The sequence below is a fragment of the Paralichthys olivaceus genome, chromosome 20 (assembly GCF_024713975.1).
Source record: "Paralichthys olivaceus isolate ysfri-2021 chromosome 20, ASM2471397v2, whole genome shotgun sequence".
NCBI lineage: Eukaryota > Metazoa > Chordata > Actinopteri > Pleuronectiformes > Paralichthyidae > Paralichthys > Paralichthys olivaceus.
Window position 1 is genome coordinate 1,277,062 of NC_091112.1, and position 19,477 is coordinate 1,296,538.

At 46.5% G+C, this 19,477-nt stretch overlaps 1 protein-coding gene across 6 annotated transcripts in view; it reads right to left on the reverse strand.

Annotated features, from left to right (window-relative positions):
* Window positions 1–19,477, reverse strand: part of grin2da (glutamate receptor, ionotropic, N-methyl D-aspartate 2D, a) — a 168,872-nt gene that overhangs the window by 71,473 nt on the left and 77,922 nt on the right. For 5 of the 6 annotated variants that reach the window (XM_069516307.1, XM_069516305.1, XM_069516303.1 and 2 more), the window contains 4 exons: window positions 9,701–10,371; window positions 8,154–8,291; window positions 5,242–5,508; window positions 744–931 (listed from right to left, as the gene is read on the reverse strand). In XM_069516307.1, the coding sequence (XP_069372408.1) occupies window positions 744–931; window positions 5,242–5,508; window positions 8,154–8,291; window positions 9,701–10,207 (1,100 nt within the window). In that variant the 5' untranslated portion in view covers window positions 10,208–10,371. Of the gene's footprint in view, window positions 1–743; window positions 932–5,241; window positions 5,509–8,153; window positions 8,292–9,314; window positions 9,386–9,700; window positions 10,372–19,477 lie in introns of those variants that run through there. The other variant, XM_069516308.1, reaches the window with a different exon arrangement.

The following is a 19,477-nucleotide window of genomic DNA, read 5'->3' on the forward strand; positions in this document are numbered from 1 at the left end:
CAGGAATTTGAGGGACACGGCTGGTAAATCCATTATCTTTTTACCGGCACCGTGACCTGGTCAGTAGTAAATAGTGTAATGGTGCATTCAGGGGATCCTCGTCAGCTCGTTAAGCACGGATGTTTCACAGGATCGATCTGATTTTCAGGTTTATCTCTCATGTGAATTACACCAAGAATGAATTTACACAATACATCGATTGCAAGTTAAACATCAAAATGTACAGATACGATTATTTTCAGCAGGAAAACAAGAAAACCAAGGTTTTATTTTTACACTGGACCATTATTCCTTCATCATTATTCACCTGCAGAAGTGTTTTAAAGCTGAATGATTCATTTAGATGAATTCACATCCACAGATATTCAGAGGGAGAAAAGCAGCTAAAAATCTAAATGATGACAAAACAAGTTTCATTTTTGTTTTCTCTTTTCTCTTTTCCATAAAAATCCTTTTCCGATCAGCTTCCTGCAGCGTCACCTTTCATGACTGAGGTGGATGTAACCCGGAGAATCTGTGAGGAATTGCACCGTTCACCTGGATTCACTCGCTCCGTCTATTTAGATTTGATTAGATGAGAAATGTAATGATCCCTGCGGTGAAATCAGGTCAACTCCGCAGCAGATGATACATCATGCACAGAGCAGGTGGTCGTTTCCACTGAACCAAGAACTGCGGCTTCGTGCTCTTTTTCTTAGAAAATGCTTAAAGAAGAAGCATCATTATTCTAAACCTGTTCGTACCTGCGTGGCTCGTCCCTCCAGCCCTGCGGCCGGATGGCGAACAAGGCCTTGGGCAACCCCTCCAGGCCCAGGCCGGACAGGGCGGGTCCCACGGCGAACCACATGTGACTGGGCCCGGCCTGACCCGCCGCCCAGGCTGCACGGAAAATCAGCTCGGCCTCCTCCAGGGAACAGTACAGCAGACGCACCTGGGGAGGAGGAGAGGAACGGAGGGGGAGGAGATGTTTAGCATGAAACAAGGGAGGGGCAGAAAAGTTAAAGAAGTGAGGAATCAATTAATCAATCAAGCAAAAGGGAGGAAAGTGGGAGGGAGAGAAACACAATGATGGTGATAGAGTGTGGAGGTGGAGCCGAAGAAGCAAGAAGTGAATTTCCATCCCATCTTTCATCGTCCCTGTTTGTCCCCATCATGCCCCTCCATGTTTCCCTCACAGTTATGGATGACGTTCACTTACACATCAATAAATCTGGTGCGGTTTTGCATTAATGCGTCTCCTATTTATTTATTTGTTCTTACAGAAAGAGCTGCACTTGAAAAATGGGGCTTCTCGCTCTGCTTACATTTCCCCTTTATACATTATTAAAAGCCGGGAATCGAATGAGGGGAGCGAGATTAAAAAGACAAAGATGGTGAGAGAGGCTGCAGCATGTGTGTGTGTGTGTGTGTGTGTGTGGTCGACGCTGAGGGCTCTTCAGATGATTACACAGAGGAAGCACTTGAGGAGCATTTGCGCCACAGTTTTGTGAAACAATTGGCGAGGCTATAAAACTGAAATTAGTCAAAACCGAAATGTGAAACACTTTTCCCCGACGCTCAGCAGCAGGCGAGTGGTCGTGTCACATGCTTCACATTCGCCATCGCCGCCGGCGTCACGAGGCCTGGCGAGATGACGCTGATTCCTCCCACTCGACCGACAGGAGACGGGATCAGGGTCGGCGTGAGGCGCACACTAACGCTCGATCGCTGTCAATCACGTCCTCTGAGCAGTCGGACTACATCCAGGCCTCTTTGTGTGCAGCTCCGGCATTTCATCAACTTGAAGTGCGTACGTCTGCTCTCGTCCTTGGAAGAGGAGTCCGAGCTTCGTCTGCCCTCTTTTACAAAGAGCCGTCATTTGTTATAATTTCACGCCATCAATCAAGTCGTTAGCTCCGGTGTCTCATCTTTCAATCTTTCAGACGTTGGACATCTCATTTTTGGAAGAAAACATTTCATTTAGATCCGCCCGCGACTTCATTTTTTATCGTGACAGAGCTTAACCGCATCAATGCACCGGTTGAAACGAGCAGAGCGGTGAATATCCACACACACACACACACACAAATACAGCATTTAGACGAGAAGAAGGAATTCATTTAATTAGATTTCATGCCACTGATTAAATTTTTAGACCCAGTGTCAGTGTGTTAGATTCACAATGGAAGACTCATTTTTACCTCCGACAGGAAGGAGAATGTTTTCACTTTATGTCCGAGGCTCAGAGAACCGGGATTAAAAGTCAATAAAAGTCAAGTAATTGGTCGTAACAAAACTTCATGCGATCAACAGCAGTTTGAGAACTTTAAAATGTTCTTGTAATATTTTTACACGGCTCAAACTGTTCAACGAGACGAACCAACAAATGATCTGCCCCCGTCTTCTCTGCAGCTCCATCACGTCTCAGCCGACTAAAGAAGTTTCCCAAACTTTTGATCAGAGTCAGCGACCACCTGTAGCTCCGACACTTCAAGATACTGAACTTCCATCATATTAATGTAATCATATCTGGGGAAGTGAAGGAGTCGGAGCCTGGACTCAGATGTTCTAAATAAACTTTTCAAACGTGAGTCGTCAGACGGACATTTATAAATAAAAGCATCGACCCTGCCAGGTCCACGCGGTTTGAAACTCCAGGTGATGTTATCTCGACCTCCACATGTAGATTTGTTGCTCAGCAGCTTCTCTTTAAATTATTAAATAAATCTTGCTCACTCAGTCTCTGATCAGAAAGTACAAATCAATAACCGAGATGTAATAACTGATACACGGTGCGGTCCATATTGATTTGCATTTCAGTGCAGGATCCAGAAGAGAAGAGCCGAACAAACCCACGAGAAGCTTTGAGGCTGGATGCTTATGAAAAATGAATGAATAAAAAAAAAAAAAATCCATGACACTAGAAGTTCCTGTTGCTGTGCTGCTTGATTTGTCTTTCGTTCGCTGTCTTCTAATGACAAACTTCATCGACTCAGACGTGTAGGAAAAGAGACAACACACCTGCCGACCGGTAAACACGAGCGTCGGCTGATGTCGGCGCTATGCTAATTGGCCAAGGCACGCTTTGAAGTAAAATAAATGGCCCGTGCATCGCCGCAGCCTTCCCCACTTCTTCTGAGATGCATAAAAGAGACGTAAAGATAAATAATTTTGTGTTGCGCTGCAGCGGGAAGCGGTCGGGTCGGTGAGGCAGACGTGCGCAGGAGGACGGTTTTTCATTTCGGGTGTTAAATAAATTCAGATCGTCCGGATGCAGATTTTGTTTGTTTGTGAGACACGAGTAAATGTGTGAAGCAGAAGACAGAGAGAAGAAAACTGGGCAGGAATCGTTTCTCTTTACACTCACATGACGAGACTGAGCCGAAATTTAATCACCGCTCATCATGAGCGTGGATTTTATTCACAGCGCAGGGCTCGTCCTGTCCACAAATACTGCTCAGTGCTGAACCTGCACCATTTTTACGTCCGCAGCCACATTGTGAACCCGCTCCCTTCGGAACATTGTGGATTATGCAGGAGTTGGCACGTAACGCTGATGGCAGGTTTTCAGAGAGGCCAGTTTCAAGGTGTGAGCAGCGGCACGGAATAATGGAAGAGGCAGCTTCGTGACACAAAGGAGGAAAATTCACTGGTGCTGGAGGTGAGCTCCTGAAAACCTGAGAGGAAACAGAAACAGTGATCCAAGGTTTTCTGGTTCACCTGCACCCAGGGGAGAACAGTGACTCTCCGGTTTAACCCGACAGAACCGAGACGAACACTTCCAGTCGAGTGAGCGGCAACTGTCTCATACTGTGAGAAACTCAAGTGTCAGTCCGCGAACATGGAGGAGGCAGAATGTGTGACCTACTGCAGCCAACCACCAGGGGGGGGGACTATTGAGACGCTTTGGCTTCACTAAAGCAGCATTAAGACGTATTTTATTGTTCGTGAAGATCAGATCGATTTGCGGGTCGTCCAAGAATCAAGAGGTGAGGAGATAATGTAGTGAGACTCAGACTAAGGCTGCTTCATGGACCCGTGCTCATAAGTTCTTAAGATATGACCATAGAGCAGCACAGGAACTACAGAGGGGAACATTTCAGTCTGACAGCAGGAACGTTTCCCTGCGTCTGTCCTGACGTCTCCAGTTTGAGTGAGACAAGAATCAGTTTGGAAATCTGATTCCAGTACAGTGACTCTTGTTGTTCAGTCCGCAGGTCATGTCTGAAAACTGCTTGAGTTAAGTTACACATCAGATGATTCACTGCTTCACCACATTTCATATCACTTTCATTACATCATGTTCACTCTGTATCTCCCCCTCTTTCTTTCTTTCTTTCTCCTTTTCCTGGACGACATTTGGACAAAGGTCACCAACACGTGGAGATTTACCAGGCGGGTCAGAAATACGAATAAACCGGGACAGTGTCAAACAGAGACAGAAGACATATCGTTTAAAAAGTCCACGGTCGGGTAAAAGGAAGTGAGAAGCTCCTGCGGCGCCACCAGACGATGTCAGGTCCGGGGGAAGGTCGCCTCAGACGCTGGGTCATCGTGGTTTCACTGTCCATTTCCTCTGGACTCCGTTGTTTCTCCGCAGCAGTTGAACAGCAACGATGCAGAAAAAGAGTCTTTTCGTTTCTAACCTTTTCGTTAAAGGTTGGAAAGAAGTTTCTCGGCCGCATCCATTATTCATCCATTCTCTACACCGCTCATCCTTTAAGGGTCGCATGGGGGCTGGAGCCAATCCCGGTGGGCGTTGGTCGAGAGGAGGGGTTTACAGCAGTTAATTGATTAGCAGTCAATTAGCAGGTAATCAAAGGTTTGTGAAACATTTGGCTTAAACAATTCAGTCGACCACTTTTCCCACAGACCTGGAGTTTGTCTCTCTCTGAAAAATCTCCGTCGCTGCTGGAGAACCCAGAGAAAACCCAGCAAACATGGGAAGAGCATGAAAAGTACGTTGCAGGTCATTTCCTCTTTCAGTTGGCGACAGGAAACCAGTTGTGTCTCTCAAGGTGAAACTAGCAGCTGATGGCAGGAGGTCGTAGCAACAATGAAGGAGAGAATCTTTAAAAAAAAAAAAAAGATGGCTTCACCATCTGTCTCTTCAAGGCTTGTGGAGCTTTCACAGATTCATCATGAGAACGGCTCAGATGAGCGACAGCAGAAACCGTTTCAAGCAAACCTTACTTTTACCCCTGGACGCTGACATTCACTCACACATGTCAATAAACCAACGCCACCGTTTCCCAGACTCACCTGGGCTTCGTTGTCTTTGAGCAGCCGTTTGGTTCGCGCCCCCCCGGGGTCGTCCGTCACGTTCAGAATCACCACGCTGTTCTTCTCCCAGCCGATGAACGAGCCGTCCGTCATTCCCTCCACCATGGCCAGGAAGTCCTCGTAGCCATGGTGACGGGTGGTCACCACGGAGAAGGCGGTCCAGTCGTACTCCTCCAGCACCTCGAAGATGACCTCCAGCTGGAGCGAGGTGGAGCAGGTGAACTGGAGGTAGATGGAGCCGCTTTCCTGGGAGAGACGAGCGAAGAGGGAGGGTGATTAAAACTACAGAATCTGGACAAAATAAAACCCAGGTCATAGTCGGGCGTAGTGTCCCTTCAAAGTTACTAAAGAATACAAACTGTATTCACGGTTAATTCTCCAACACTTTCAATAAACAGAGATTTAAACACAAACCAACACGTTTCTCTCAGCAAACCTGCGTCTGTGTGAGGAAAATAAAACAGAGATTAGAGCGACACGTCTCTGCTTGGTAAAGACTGAGCTAATTACCCAATTATTGTGTGATATCACGGCGGATCACCCACAATCCAGCTCTTTATTGCGTTAATAGTTGTACGTGTGGGGGGAAAAAACTAAATCGAGGTGGAAAATATCTGCTGCCACGAAACACAAAGGGCTGAGTTACGATTCAAACTGTTACCGAGCTGTTGCCAAGGGACTGCGTGGAAATCCTGCACCGTTGGACACTTGTATGCTTGACGTTCATATTAGCATGTGAACCAGCTTCTTGGTGTGTGTGTGTGTGTGTGTGTGTGTGTGTGTGTGTGTGTGTGTGTGTGTGTGTGTCTGGAGCTTGATGATGTATAGAAAAATCTGATTTTTGCATAAGTGGAAAAAAGTCTTGGGGGCCTGAAGTTCCCTTTAATCAGTTCTCGCTCAGAGACCCTGGACTGGTGGACGGACACTGTTCATCTCACACATCTGTAAAATACAATAAGCTAATTCTCACTTCTGTCCTCAGGGTTCAGCTCTGTCCTCCCCTCCTCCGATCACAGCGTCTGTTAAAAAAGGTCCTTGGTATCGGAATGAAACAAAGTCCTTCCTCTCTGCTGCTCCAGTCACATTTAATCGGAGCCGATGAGCAGCTCAGTGCCTGAAAGACGACTTCATTTCACTTCTTTTCCTCCGTTGTATTTTTCTTAAAACTAGAACAACGGATGGAAGAATCCGTGACGGTGAAGAGTTGGAGAGAACGTGAGCTGACACGCTGAAATAAAGCAAACGTCCAGAACGTCCAGCGGAGATAACGTGTGATGTTTCCGATGAATTATTCAGCTCGTCCTGAACACAGAACGCATCTAAATGAATCAACTGTGGACGATCAAAGAGGCGGCTCCGCAGGACTCTCCTCAGGTGACGCTGCGCTCAACCCGGGTCAGATATCAAACCAGCATCGGCCTGACGTACATTACGAGCGTGTCTGGTTTTTCTTGTCCCAGCCGAGAGCGGAGCATGTAGCGTGAGACGTGAAACAAAATGTTCGTTTCCCCTTTGGAGGCTGGAGCTAAAAAGAAAAATGCTCAACTTGTCATGTGAGCACTCAGCAGGAACAGTGGACGACTGACGCCGTGTCCCAAGTCTCGGTTTTAGAAGCACTGTTGGCACAAGGTTGATTGGTTCTTGGCGAGTGTCAGGAAACGAGCATGACTCAGTTTCCCAGAGGCAATTAAGAGCTGATCAGAGCTAAGTTGTAAAAATACTTCTCAACACATCTGGAGGCTAAAGTGCTTGTTTGCAGACCTCCACAGGAGCGTATCTTTGCTAGCGAGCTGATTCAATCACAGTGGACGCTAACTCCTCTGCTAACCTGAAGCTTTTCGTATGAGCTAGCTACGCAGCTTCCGTAACCCAGAATATACGTTAATGCCTGGTTCTGTTTCGGCCGTGTGCTTTCTGAGAGTTACCGTAAGGCGGCGCTGAACTGCTTTTGTTAGCCCGACGTACTTATCGCTGTCCGTCAGTAGAACATCACCATTAGTCAAACACAAATGAGCCGGTCGGAGAGAAGACACCCGATAATTTAGTCCGCAGCAATGAGCAGGCGAGAATAAACAAGGTGACGCTGCAGCTTGAAACAGATCTGAAGTGTTTATGGTTCTGAGAACAGATCGGTGTCCTACAGCGAGCGTGGAACAAATCAGATCCTTCACTCAGCTCCGTGTTCTGGTGTCGCAGCCGTGAGACACAGGCTCCGTTACGTCCCCGATATTCTCGGGGGAGGGGAATATAAAAGAGCCGAAATGCACACTTTTGTGGAGAGTGCCATCTGAGCTCTTTGCTTCGGGTTTACGGCCGGAGACTTTCTGCTTCAGTCTCACCGCGCTCATCAAACCTGTTTCCAGCCTCAGCAGGAAGCTTGTTTTTGGCAAGAGAGCTGCTATAAAACCCTCTGTGCATTTCTTTCACACGCAAAGTTAGAGGAGCAGTTTGCAGCTAATGTGACCGACGGGGGTGAGATGAAAAACGGAGCTAATAGGAAAAAAAAACGTAATATCAGAGTCGCGGGATTCACAAGGCTGAAAACAAACTGCGCTGGTTGTTTAAATACTTTCAGAATTATTTTGTAGGACAGTGAATTTACGGCTTTAAGTCAAAATACATAATGAATTAAAATGTGATATTTAGAATTGACTCCAGTCATCAACACTAAGTCTCTAAACACTGACACAGAAGTGAGTCAATGCCCAGAGTAAGTGATTTAAATCATCATTTAATTTATGCCGGTACATCCCATAATGACTTGCAGCATCATCAGCAGCTGTGTAGTAAACAACAGGTCATCCCCCCCCCCCCCCCCCCCCCCCCACTCCCTCAGTCCAAATGAAATTTAAAAAAAAATGATGATGCAACGTTAAGTAATGCGTTTCTACCTGTGGCTCTCGTCCCAGGCTGGCCCCTCCCCCTACAGCGACCACGGGAACCCCCGTCTGGGCGGAGACGAACTCCAGCATGGGGGCCAGAGGGGCCCGGTTCGGCGGCGGCGGTCTCTCCTCCTCGAACACCAAACCCTGGACGTAGAACAAAAGGTGGCACACTGAAACAAGTCACATCACACGGAGCACGTTACATCATCTTCATTGAGACGCAGTTGCACAAGCTCCTCATCGGGTTTTTATTCATCAAGTTTCTTTCATTCTCACGCACTGAGCCCGGAGAAGAAACTAAAGGCAGAACAAGTGAGAGAAATTTACCGGAACAATGAGTTCATGTGCTGCTCACAGTTTGCAGGATGACGGCTCAGATTCCAGCTACGACTTTATTTTCTAGCAAATATCGTTTCCAAAAGCATTTTAAAGGTTTTTATGAAATAACAAAACAGCTTCTGGAGGCTTTTGCCTTTTTTTTTTGCTGCTCTGCTTGGCAATCAATGCACAAAGAGATAAAATCTGAATTAAGCCCCTGCAGTGGCCTGGCATCCTGTCAGGAGGAGCGAGTGTGTTGTTCCTGCACAGCTTAAGTTGCTTCACACCGAAGGAACAACAGATAAGCTCCTGGCTCGTGGGCCCCCTCGGCTCCTGCGGGGCTCACTAACAGGTGTGGCTGTTGCATTACATGCTGGTGCAAAAAAATCAGCGGTGTGCAGAAATGTTCTGGCAGCCGTGTTTTTATTTGTGTGTGTGTGTGTGGTGGATTTAAACTTAAACCTCGACATCACTGAATTCAGGAGAAATGCACAAAGTGCTGGAGATTCACTCTATGTAATGATGGGGGGGGGGGGGGGGCAGTGACTCGAGGTCGGCTTGATGACTTAATGCTTGTTTTCTTGCAGCGGTTCTGAGAAGCAAATTGAAGATAAGCGTAGCTGACGGCTCAATTCTCACAGGGAAGCATTTGATATGCAAATGACTGCAGACACGACCTGGAAATTAGATAACAAACGTTTCCTAAAAGAGTTAAAATCAGATTTGATTCGAGACGTTTGTAACGAGTCTCTGTTGCTGCTACTGTACGAGAGATGAACGGATCCGTGCACAGTGTGAGATGAGTGAAGGAGTGAACGACAGAGTGAAGCGCGTAGCGTAAAGTATTACCTGCGTCAGTATGAGGACAAGCGGCTCTCAGAGGTGAGGGTGAAAAACTCAGATCCGGGTTAAGAGTCGTACTATGAATGAATGAGGGATTTAATGATTAAACCAACAAACTCCACAATGAACAACGAATGAACGAATGAATGAATGAAAGAATCTTTGTAAAACACACATTTCAACACAAGCTCCTCCACATCATCAGCGTCGTCAGACTCAAACTGCGTAAAGGTGTTGACCTGGTCTCGCTGTGTGTTTCATGATCGATGTACACGATGTCCTCTACTGTCCAAGAACATCTCGTTCTAAAAGTTCCTGGGATGTAAAACCCGAGTGGGACTGTTGTGCGGTTGTTTTATTGCCGGGGTGGTGGTGGTGCATTGTGGGTGTACCTGCAGTGGTGTGGTGGCCAGCAGCTCACACAGCTGCAGCAGCAGGCTGCCCGGGCTGCTCTCGTTCACAGCCAGGTAGATGACATTGGCCTGACCCGACGGCGTCATCACCGTCTCCCCCACCAGAGCCGCCAGCGACAGGGATGACAGGGAGGAGGAATACGAGGCCATCGCAGCCACTCCTGTCAACGAAGCTGTATCCGTTACTCCCCTTCCTCCTCCTCCTCCTCCCCCTCCTCCTCCTCCCCCTGCTCCTCCTCCTCCTCCTCCTGGACCGTTCCCCAGACCGGGCCCCAGCCCCGGCCCCGGCTCGCCGACCCCCGCGCCTCCCACCACCGCCGTCTCCGGGAGCAGGGAGGAGCCCGAGTGGACCACGGCGATGTTGACACCACCCGAGTCCCTCTCTCTCTCCCGGGGCCGGAGCAGCAGGGGGGGCGAGGGGCGTGCGGGCCCCGTGCAGGCCAGGACAGCCAATAGCAGTGAGAGGGCAGGCCTTGGGGCCACCATGGGGTAAGGGCAGGACCAGTGGCAGCTGTCAGATGGGGTTCGACAGGTACGACCAGGTGGGGTTCAGGGATTTGGGGACAGCGGGTGACGTCTGCGGGGGGAGGGAGAAGGGAGGACAGGTGGAGGGAGGGTCACAGTGCTTCACCTGATGAAGAGAGGAGACCCTGGAGGAGACAAAGAGGAGAAACATCTTTAACTCTAAGTTTGAAACAGTTCTACGTCATTTATTAAAGTCTGGAGTGGAGTGGGCCGGTTGATTCAGGTTTATAGACAACGTGGAGAAATGTCACAGACTCATCCTCGTGTTTTATTGCTCCTGCAAATCTGCAAACAGGCAAAAGGATTCGAGCTGAGCCGGAGCCGCAGACTCCTAATACTGTTTGAACCCCTGTTAATGAAAACCTGCTGACATTCGGGATTTAACAGGACGACTGCCAAAGATAACAGATAAGGATTTGTCGGCGTGCAGATCCCAAACTCCGGAGTGATTCCCGTTTATCACCAAACACAACGAGGACCTCTGGGATTAGTTCTTTAAATACGTCGATCGTATTGTGAAAACTAACAGCAAATGAGCAAAACTATGATGGATCCAAACTGTGTGTTACTAAAGCCGCTCGGGGCATCTCGAGCTCAAAACAAAATACAAAAGACCAAGCGGTGAAGCAGCGTGGGATCATGGGAGTTGTAGTCTTCTCCAGCATTGCAGATTCAAATCTACCTGACGTGACGCAGGTGAAATGAATAATCTGAATAATCGACCTCTTTTAAAAATACCAAGAAAAAACAAGGATATGACGAAATTAAAAAGGCGACAAAATGAAAACGTCCCAGTACCTTGAATAAAACTGTGGATGTCTCTCGGTTTGTGTAAAAGTAAACAACATAGTTAACATAAGTCCAGTTGTTTTATATCTTTAATACATAAAATGCAAAGTGAAGTTATCAGGATCATAAATCTTCTTTGAGGAATTTACTCTTGTGACTTCTGGCACATAAAGGTGACGCTGTTTTTTTTTATCACCTTCCATTTTCTGCACTTTTCCTTGTCCAATAAAAATCATCACAAAATAATTCTACAAAATTTAGCACATGTTGCAGCAGCACTGTGCACGAGTGGGCTGCAGAGTTCCAACACAGCAGAGGCTGCACCAGTCGGCAGCAGGGAGGCACGGCTCAGTCTGCAGGTCAGAACATTTCCTCCAACACTCAGAGTTCAAAAGAGCGGTTTTCAAATCTAACAAATTCATTTTTTTCCCCACAATGCAGCAGAGACCGAGGTCTACGTTGCAGCATGTGTATGAGCCCAGAGGGACAGACAAGAGCAGGGGCACAGAGAACAAGTGGCCGGGAACAGGTGGAATAAGGAAGCAGAGAAAGACCTGCAGGTGCTGGAGGGATGGGAGGTGAAGGGAGGGAGGGAGGGAGGGATAGACGAGTGCAGACCCACAGTGGGAGGACAGATGCCGTGGTTGTTTGTACAGGAGGAGTGGGTGAGAGGCATAAACAATATATATAAGATTCATATTCATCAGCATCAAAGTTCAACTGCCCCCGATTTACAATTTGGGACGAGCTTGATGTTTTGTTCTCCAACATCGGTGCAAAACTATATTCAGATGATGAAAGTTTTCATAAGAGTTTAGTCAACGTCATCTAATTTGAGTTGTAAGTGAACTCCGAGATAACCGGTCTGCGGCGTGAGCGACAGAGCTCGTCTGACAAACCCACGATATCAAAATCTAAAGGCAGAGGTTTGGATTTCAGGAGGAGCTGCAGCGCAAAAAACATGTTGTCATGCATTTTAATAAAAAGCAAAGTAAAATATCACACAGTTAAAAACAATATCAATAAAAAGATGAAGTGCTGTGATCATCAGGTTCAGAGCTGCAGTCCCTGCATGGATCTTCTGTCAGTGAAGAATAAAGTCTATTGACGTTGTTAAGGACTGTGGGTTTTCTCTTGGTCTGGTGGTTGGAGTGTGTAATGACCTGTAGCGCCTCCCGGAGGGCGGAGGGTCAAACACAAGCCACGCAGCCGCTGATTGTAAACATGAAAGGAAGTAATTATGCAGGAGACACACAGCCACACTAAGCTACTTCAAAGTAAAACAGGAAACAATGAAGTCAAAGTGCAAACAACTGAGATATCAATAAAAATAAAAGAAAAACTCTATAAATACAAAACAAGTCCAAAAATACTGAACGAGACCAAAGTGCTGATGTCAAATGTTCAGCAGGAACTCCAACAACAGCATCACAAAGATAAATCAAAGTACAAGTTGAGAACAGCAGCAGAATCCTGACAGAGACACACAAAGTGGGAGAGCAGAGAATTATAATTATTATAATAATAATTATAATAATAATAATTATAGCACCAACTAAAGAACTTTGAGTTTAAAGAACTGAGACTGTTTAAAGAGACTAAAGCGTCTGAGACGGAGGCTGAAGAGACGAGCTGCAGCGATGGACGAGGGACGGGACGTGTTTTCTGAACATTAGAGCATGAAAACATTTTTACACTGCAATAAAACACGTTAAATAAACTTTCAAGTGTGAGCAGAACATGTTTGAGACAGTTATGAGATTCGCCAGAGGTCGTCTCTGCTTTTAGTCCAACGATCAAGTAGGTGTCTTTGGATTTGATCTCAGTTTCAGGGGGTGACGTGTTTGAGTCCACAGACGTAATGAAACAACAGAAACATGGCTCCATGCTGCTCGTGTGGCGTCATCCACGGAGTTCCATCAGAACACAAAGAACTCCTCACCCTCGTCCTGAACATGCACAATGAGCTCTCTGAAGCTGTAATTTATTTCCATGATCTCCAATTCTCCCGTCAACACAACCGACGGTGTTGCCCAGGATTCAGGTTGTGCTTTAGGAGCAGACACCCCAATTTGTCTCCCGGAGCAGAATGCTGTCTCGCGGCGTTATCGTCACTCTGTTCCTCCGACGAATTTAAAACCCAGAGCAGAAAACAACAAAGACGTTTCTACACCTTTCCCGGACGCTCCAGAAAAACCATCCGAGGAAGCGAATGGAAGCGAGATGAGGTTATCTGAGGGGAGAGAGCGGACGTCCAGGGAGAAGAGTAAAACACTAATTAACTTCTTAAACGTATCGAACACGTCCAGCGGAGGAGATTTGACAGTTTCAAATGCTCAACGGGGACTTTTCTGCTTTCACAGTTTTCCGCAGACATTTGAAATCCAGTCGTGCAGCGATCAGTGAATACACCTGCGCAGCTGAAGACGTGATCGATATACAACAAACTGCAGCAAAGCTCCGAGCGAGACGCCCCAGACTTTCTCTGGAGCATCTCGGCCGCAAGTAAAAACTCCGGAGAACGTTCGTATGAGCCGATGTGAGAACCGGGCAGATGGATAGAGAGATAGATAGAGAGAGATATAGAGGGGTAGATATAGATATAGATAGAGAGATATAGAGAGGTAGATAGATAGAGAGATAGATAGATATAGATAGATAGATAGATAGATATAGAGGGGTAGATATAGATATAGATAGAGAGATATAGAGAGGTAGATAGATAGAGAGATAGATAGATATAGATAGATAGATAGATAGATATAGAGAGATATAGAGAGATAGATAGATAGATAGATATAGAGAGATATAGAGAGACAGATAGATAGATAGATAGATATAGAGAGATAGATAGATAGATAGATATAGAGAGATATAGAGAGACAGATAGATAGATAGATAGATATAGAGAGATATAGAGGGGTAGATATAGATATAGATAGAGAGATATAGAGAGGTAGATAGATAGAGAGATAGATAGATATAGAGAGATATAGATAGATAGATAGATATAGAGAGATATAGAGAGATAGAGACATAGATAGATATAGAGAGATGGATGGATGGATAGATAGATAGATAGATAGATGGATAGATAGATAGATAGGTAGATAGATAGACAGATAGATAGATAGACAGATAGACAGATAGATAGATAGATAGACAGAAAGAGAGATGGATAGATAGATAGATGATTGTAATTTTTTGTGAGGAAAGATAAAATGTGAATGGCTGAAGGCTGCACATCAACCCGGCATCAAACCTGTGACGCCACGCAGCCTTGACACCGGCCATTAGTCCTGTTGTTGGCCGTGTGGTCTGCTGACGCTCAGCAGTCGTGGAGGAGCGGAAGTATTTAGAAAACCTGCGGCACAGGACACAAACTCGGAGGGGGGAGGGGAGGGGGGGGGGGTTGTTCTCATCTGATAAAGTTGTGAGGAGTGAAAATGAGGGATTTAAACCATTATCTAAGAAGCTGGAAACGAACCAATAAAGGATCATTCATTCTCAGACGTTACAGAACAGAGCAGAACCACGACAGCCTCTTGTCTCCTCGACTTCTCGTATTGTTCAGTGTTGTTCTTTTGCAGCAGACGTCGAACGAACCTGAATAAAAACCATCCTGAAGACTCTGGAATGAAATAAAGCAGCTGTGGAGTCGACGAATGAGTCAAAACCCTACGTGCAAATCAAACCGTTGCTGGGAAAACAAAATGCATCCTACACAAACACCCTCGGAGGGATCGGAAGAAGAAACGCTAACGCAGCGGCCGCTCGTGGGGTTGATGCTGGAGCACTCTGTGTTCGGCACATTATGCCGCTGTGGTGAGATGGATTTTCTCTTCTCTCCCGTCCCCGTGTGAAGGCTGCTGATCTGTGATTGATCACCGATCAGCGTTGCGCCGACCGGACTGACTGTGACGAACCTGCAGCACAAACATCTGCAGCCGCGGAAGTGAAACCTGATCCTCTGTAGAAATATGTGGGACCACATCTTATTTAAAGACTCTGAGAGAATATAACAAAGCTTTACAGTTCAGTGTGTGTGATTAGTGAGGGTAAAGAATTAATGACCATCATCAGTCTCAACACAAGGGTTATAGATGATCGAGAGGGGGGGGGGGGGGGGCAGGGGGAGGACGGACAGAGACAGGTGGACACACAGACAGACAGACAGCACATGTACAGTAATATCTGCTCCTCTGTGTATTCATTCCTTATGTGGGTTTCCTCCTTTAATATGTTTTGTTTTTTTAAAGAGACTTGCTGCTCTCCTGCTGACTCCTCCTCCTCCTCTTCCTCCCCCTCCTCCTCCTCCTCCTCTTCCTCCTCCTCCCCCTCCTTCTCCTACTGAGCTCTGTGATCATATAAATTAGCTTCACAGTTTACAGTACTACATCTCTTTGGTCGTCTTTAATCGTGATAATATTTTCTTCATCATGACACAACCATTAAAATCGAAATGGTGCTTGATGGGAAAAAGTTCCCCCCCCCCCCCGTCTCTGCTTCATGGTAAATCTGTCACTTCCTGTCGAACTTCAAACGACGGTGTCACACGCGTGACACAGAGACATCTGAAAAGAGGTCGTCAGAAACGACACGCTGCGTTTCAGAGGAAGCAGAAAGAATCTGAGGAGGAGTGTCTGTTCCTTTAAAGAATCCTGAGTGAGACGACTAAACTGAGTTTCTCATGGTCAATCAATGAAGCTTCCTTCCTCCTCTCATCCCTCTCGCTCAGTCTTTCCTCCCTCTCTCCTCCCAATTTCAACCAAATCCAAATTTTCTATCATCTCCTTCCATTTTTTTTTTTTTTTTGCCTCCTCTCGTCTTTTCCTTCATCTCTTCTCCTCTTCCTCTTCCTCCTCTTCCTCTCCTGTGGGCCATCAGAATTCATTACAGGCTGAGCTGATTCATGGCTCAGTCCCACACCATTGGAAAGCACGGAGGCATGCCAATAAATCTACAGCTACACACACACAGACACACACCACAGAAAATACATTGCATGCATATCAGCATATCAAAGAAATGAATAAATGAACACGGTGCACGAAACGGAGCGTGGAGACGGGCACGCGCTAATACACACACGCATACAACATGCAATTACACCCACACATCACACGTGGAACGCCATCAGCGCTGTGTGCAGCAGCGTCCACCCTGCGGACCGTCATTACAGGCAGCGACCTGCTGCGTGTCCTGCTCTGTGCCTCAGAACGAGCAGGGGAGCTGCAGGTCCCTTTACTGTGCAGGCGCCCCGCAACTCACGGGTTAGCTCCGCGCATGTGTGTGTGCAAGAATCTTAAGAAACACAGTAGGACATGTATGTGCAAGCGTTCCCCTCGCAGCACACGTGTAGTTTCATACGTGTGCACAGCCAACATGGCGGATGTGAGGGAAGAAGTTTGAGAAGAAGACTCCGCCTCCTCTGGGATTAATGACAGGAAGTGAGTGCATCAAAGTAATGAAGCAGTGCAGGAGTTCAGGCCGAGTGTTGGCATCAGCCGATCGGCATCATCGCCGTCACTGGCTCATTCATCAGCAGCCTGGCGACCAGCTGACAGAGCGAACGCATTGGTATTCACGAGGTGCACGGGGACGTTTGTCACTCCTCGCTGTTGCCGTGCCGACGTCCACGTACGGCTCCTCCTCCAACCGCGTTCTGCTGCGTGGACGAATGAACGAAGGACGGCTGACGGAAACACGGCCGATATCAATTGATGGTCACAAGGTAAAAACCAAAAAAGGAAAAAGTACTGTCGTCATATTTTCAAATATTTCAGCGTCAGTTTATAATCTGTCTCAGTTTATTGTGATACTTCAGATTTCACTGAACGCACAAACATTTAAAAAGTGAGTCATCAACGTCATCAGAAGACAAGTGACGTCGTCAACGTCATCAGAAGACAAGTGACGTCATCAAACGTCATCAGAAGACAAGTGACGTCATCAAACGTCATCAGAAGACAAGTGACGTCATGAAACGTCACAATTCCTGAAAACATCTGCATCACTTCAAACGTTCGACAATAGAACCTCCACGCTGCGTCACTTTCTATATTTCAAAGTAACCTGACGAATCACGTGAGTGTGAGTGTGTGTGTGTGAGTGTGTGAGTGTGTGAGTGTGTGAGTGTGAGTGTGTGTGTGTGTGTGTGTGTGAGTGTGAGTGTGTGTGTGAGTGAGTGAAATATTTGCCAGGAAGTGAAGCAACTGCAGTCTTGACTGAGATGTAAACAGCTCCAGTCAATGTGTCATCCTCGAGTCACTGAGCTCGCCAAACACACACACACACACACACACACACACTCACACTTCATGAAACACAACCTACTACACACACTCTCCATCTTTCCTTCCTCTTCCCTCCACTGCCCTCCTTCCACTCACTCTCTTTAATTAACCCCCCCTCTCCCCTCAGGCTTTCACAAACACAAGCCAAGGTGCTAAAACACACACACACACACACACACACACACACACACACACACCCTCCGACTAAATGGCTCTTACATTTGCCCACACACTCACTCTCACACTCTCTCTCACACACACACACACACACACACACACACACACACTCGCTCTCTCTCACAGACACAAACACAAAGACGCACAAAGATCTTTTTCTAGAAATGAGCATCAGCCTGAAAAATAAAAACACGGAATCTAACTTAAAGAAGATTTACGGGATTAAAAAAAATCGTCCACATATTCTATAACCAGAACTGATATAGATTCAACTTGAGTTAAAGAAATATTTAGAAGTAAATTTGATTGTCTATTATAATTATTAGTATATATATATATATATATTTCCTGTTTTAACTTTAACAGAAAGGAATAAACACCTTGAACAGAACTTTGTATTAGTTGAAGTCAGAAGTTTCAAATGTCACAGTCAGACATTTTCCAGAACGTTTCCAGCCCCCTGGTAAAACAACTGAGGCCATGTGAGAATATAACAATATGTGTGTGTGTGTGTGTGTGTGTGTGTGTGTGTGTGTGTGTGTGTGTGTGTGTGTGTGTGTGTGTGTGTGTGTGTGCAGTCACCGCTGACTCCTGTCTGGACGTCACCTCAGCGCATCGATTGAAGCGAGTCCAAATACGAATCTACCCGAGAACTTTGTCTGTTCCCTGAGAATTTTTATCTTGAAATTTTGTGATTAATTTGTAGTTTGAGAGATTTTAATCGAGTCGCTTCTGTTCACACATTAACACACACACACACACACACACACACAATCCATATCTACCACCCTCTTCCCAGATTGACAGTTTTTTTCTTCCGAGCATCTCTAACTAATGTCATTGCTCCGAACCAGAAGGCTTTCAGACGTAATGCTCGCTCTACCTCCATCCCTCTTTTTCTCCTCTTTCCATCCTCTCTCCTCTTCTTTTTTTCTCTCTCTCTCTCTCTCTCTCTAATTCCATTTCTGCATCCCTCCATTACTGATTTCTCTTCTCCTCAGTCTGAGAGGAGTCTTGAGAGTGAGGAAACAGATGGGGCGCGGGGATCAGGATGATGAAACCTGCTCGTTTCAGGAGAGAAGACCACGACAGACGAGAGTGAAAAAAAAATCGTATCGTGGCTTTAGTGAAAAAATAACAATAAAAAAAGAGAGAGAGAGAGTGAGAGAGAGAGGAAATGAAGGGGGCTCGTGTGCGTGTGCATAAACCCCTTTTTTTTTTTGTAGATAGAAGGAGTGAGCCCGAGAGAAAGGAGGCACGTCTGAGTAATAAACAACAGTAAGTGCACAACATAATGAGCACAGCAGCAGCAGAGAGGAGAGAGAGAGAGAGAGAGAGAGAGACAGGAAACAGGGAGGGCAGCGAGGAAAAGGGGGAGAAAAGACATATTAAGGAAGCGGGGGGGGGGGGGGGGGATAAAATATTCCTGATATCTCGTTTTCTCTCTGCAGCGAATGCCTCGGCCTGGAATGAGGTGCGGAACGACTCCTGACTTGTGAAGCATTATTCAGGCCGATATTAAAGGGCTCATGCAGCCGTCGGCCCTGATGGAGGACGTGTGTGTGTGTGTGTGTGTGTGTGTGTGTGTGTGTGTGTGAGAAAACACTGTCGACTAGTTTGTAAAATTGAAGCAATTTATGAACAACTTTTGCCGCAACACATTTTCATCCACAGTGTTTAAGAGTCTATTATTGTGATTTTCTGCAGAGCCGCTGCGTCTCATCGTTCTCATTGTGCGTCGAGCGGCAACAAGTGCAGAGACGAGCTTCGGACACGTGGAGGAAAGTCGACGCCGCACATTTACGCTCCTCCCTCCCTCCCTCGTCTTTTCCCTCCCTTGTTTGCTGGGTGGGGTCGAGAGCAGGACTTATTGATTTCATGTTCGGATCCAAATCCCTGCACTTGCACTCAAACAGCCGCTGCTTGAACTCACGACTGTGGAGTCTTGTCGCTTGGACAGACTTCCTGC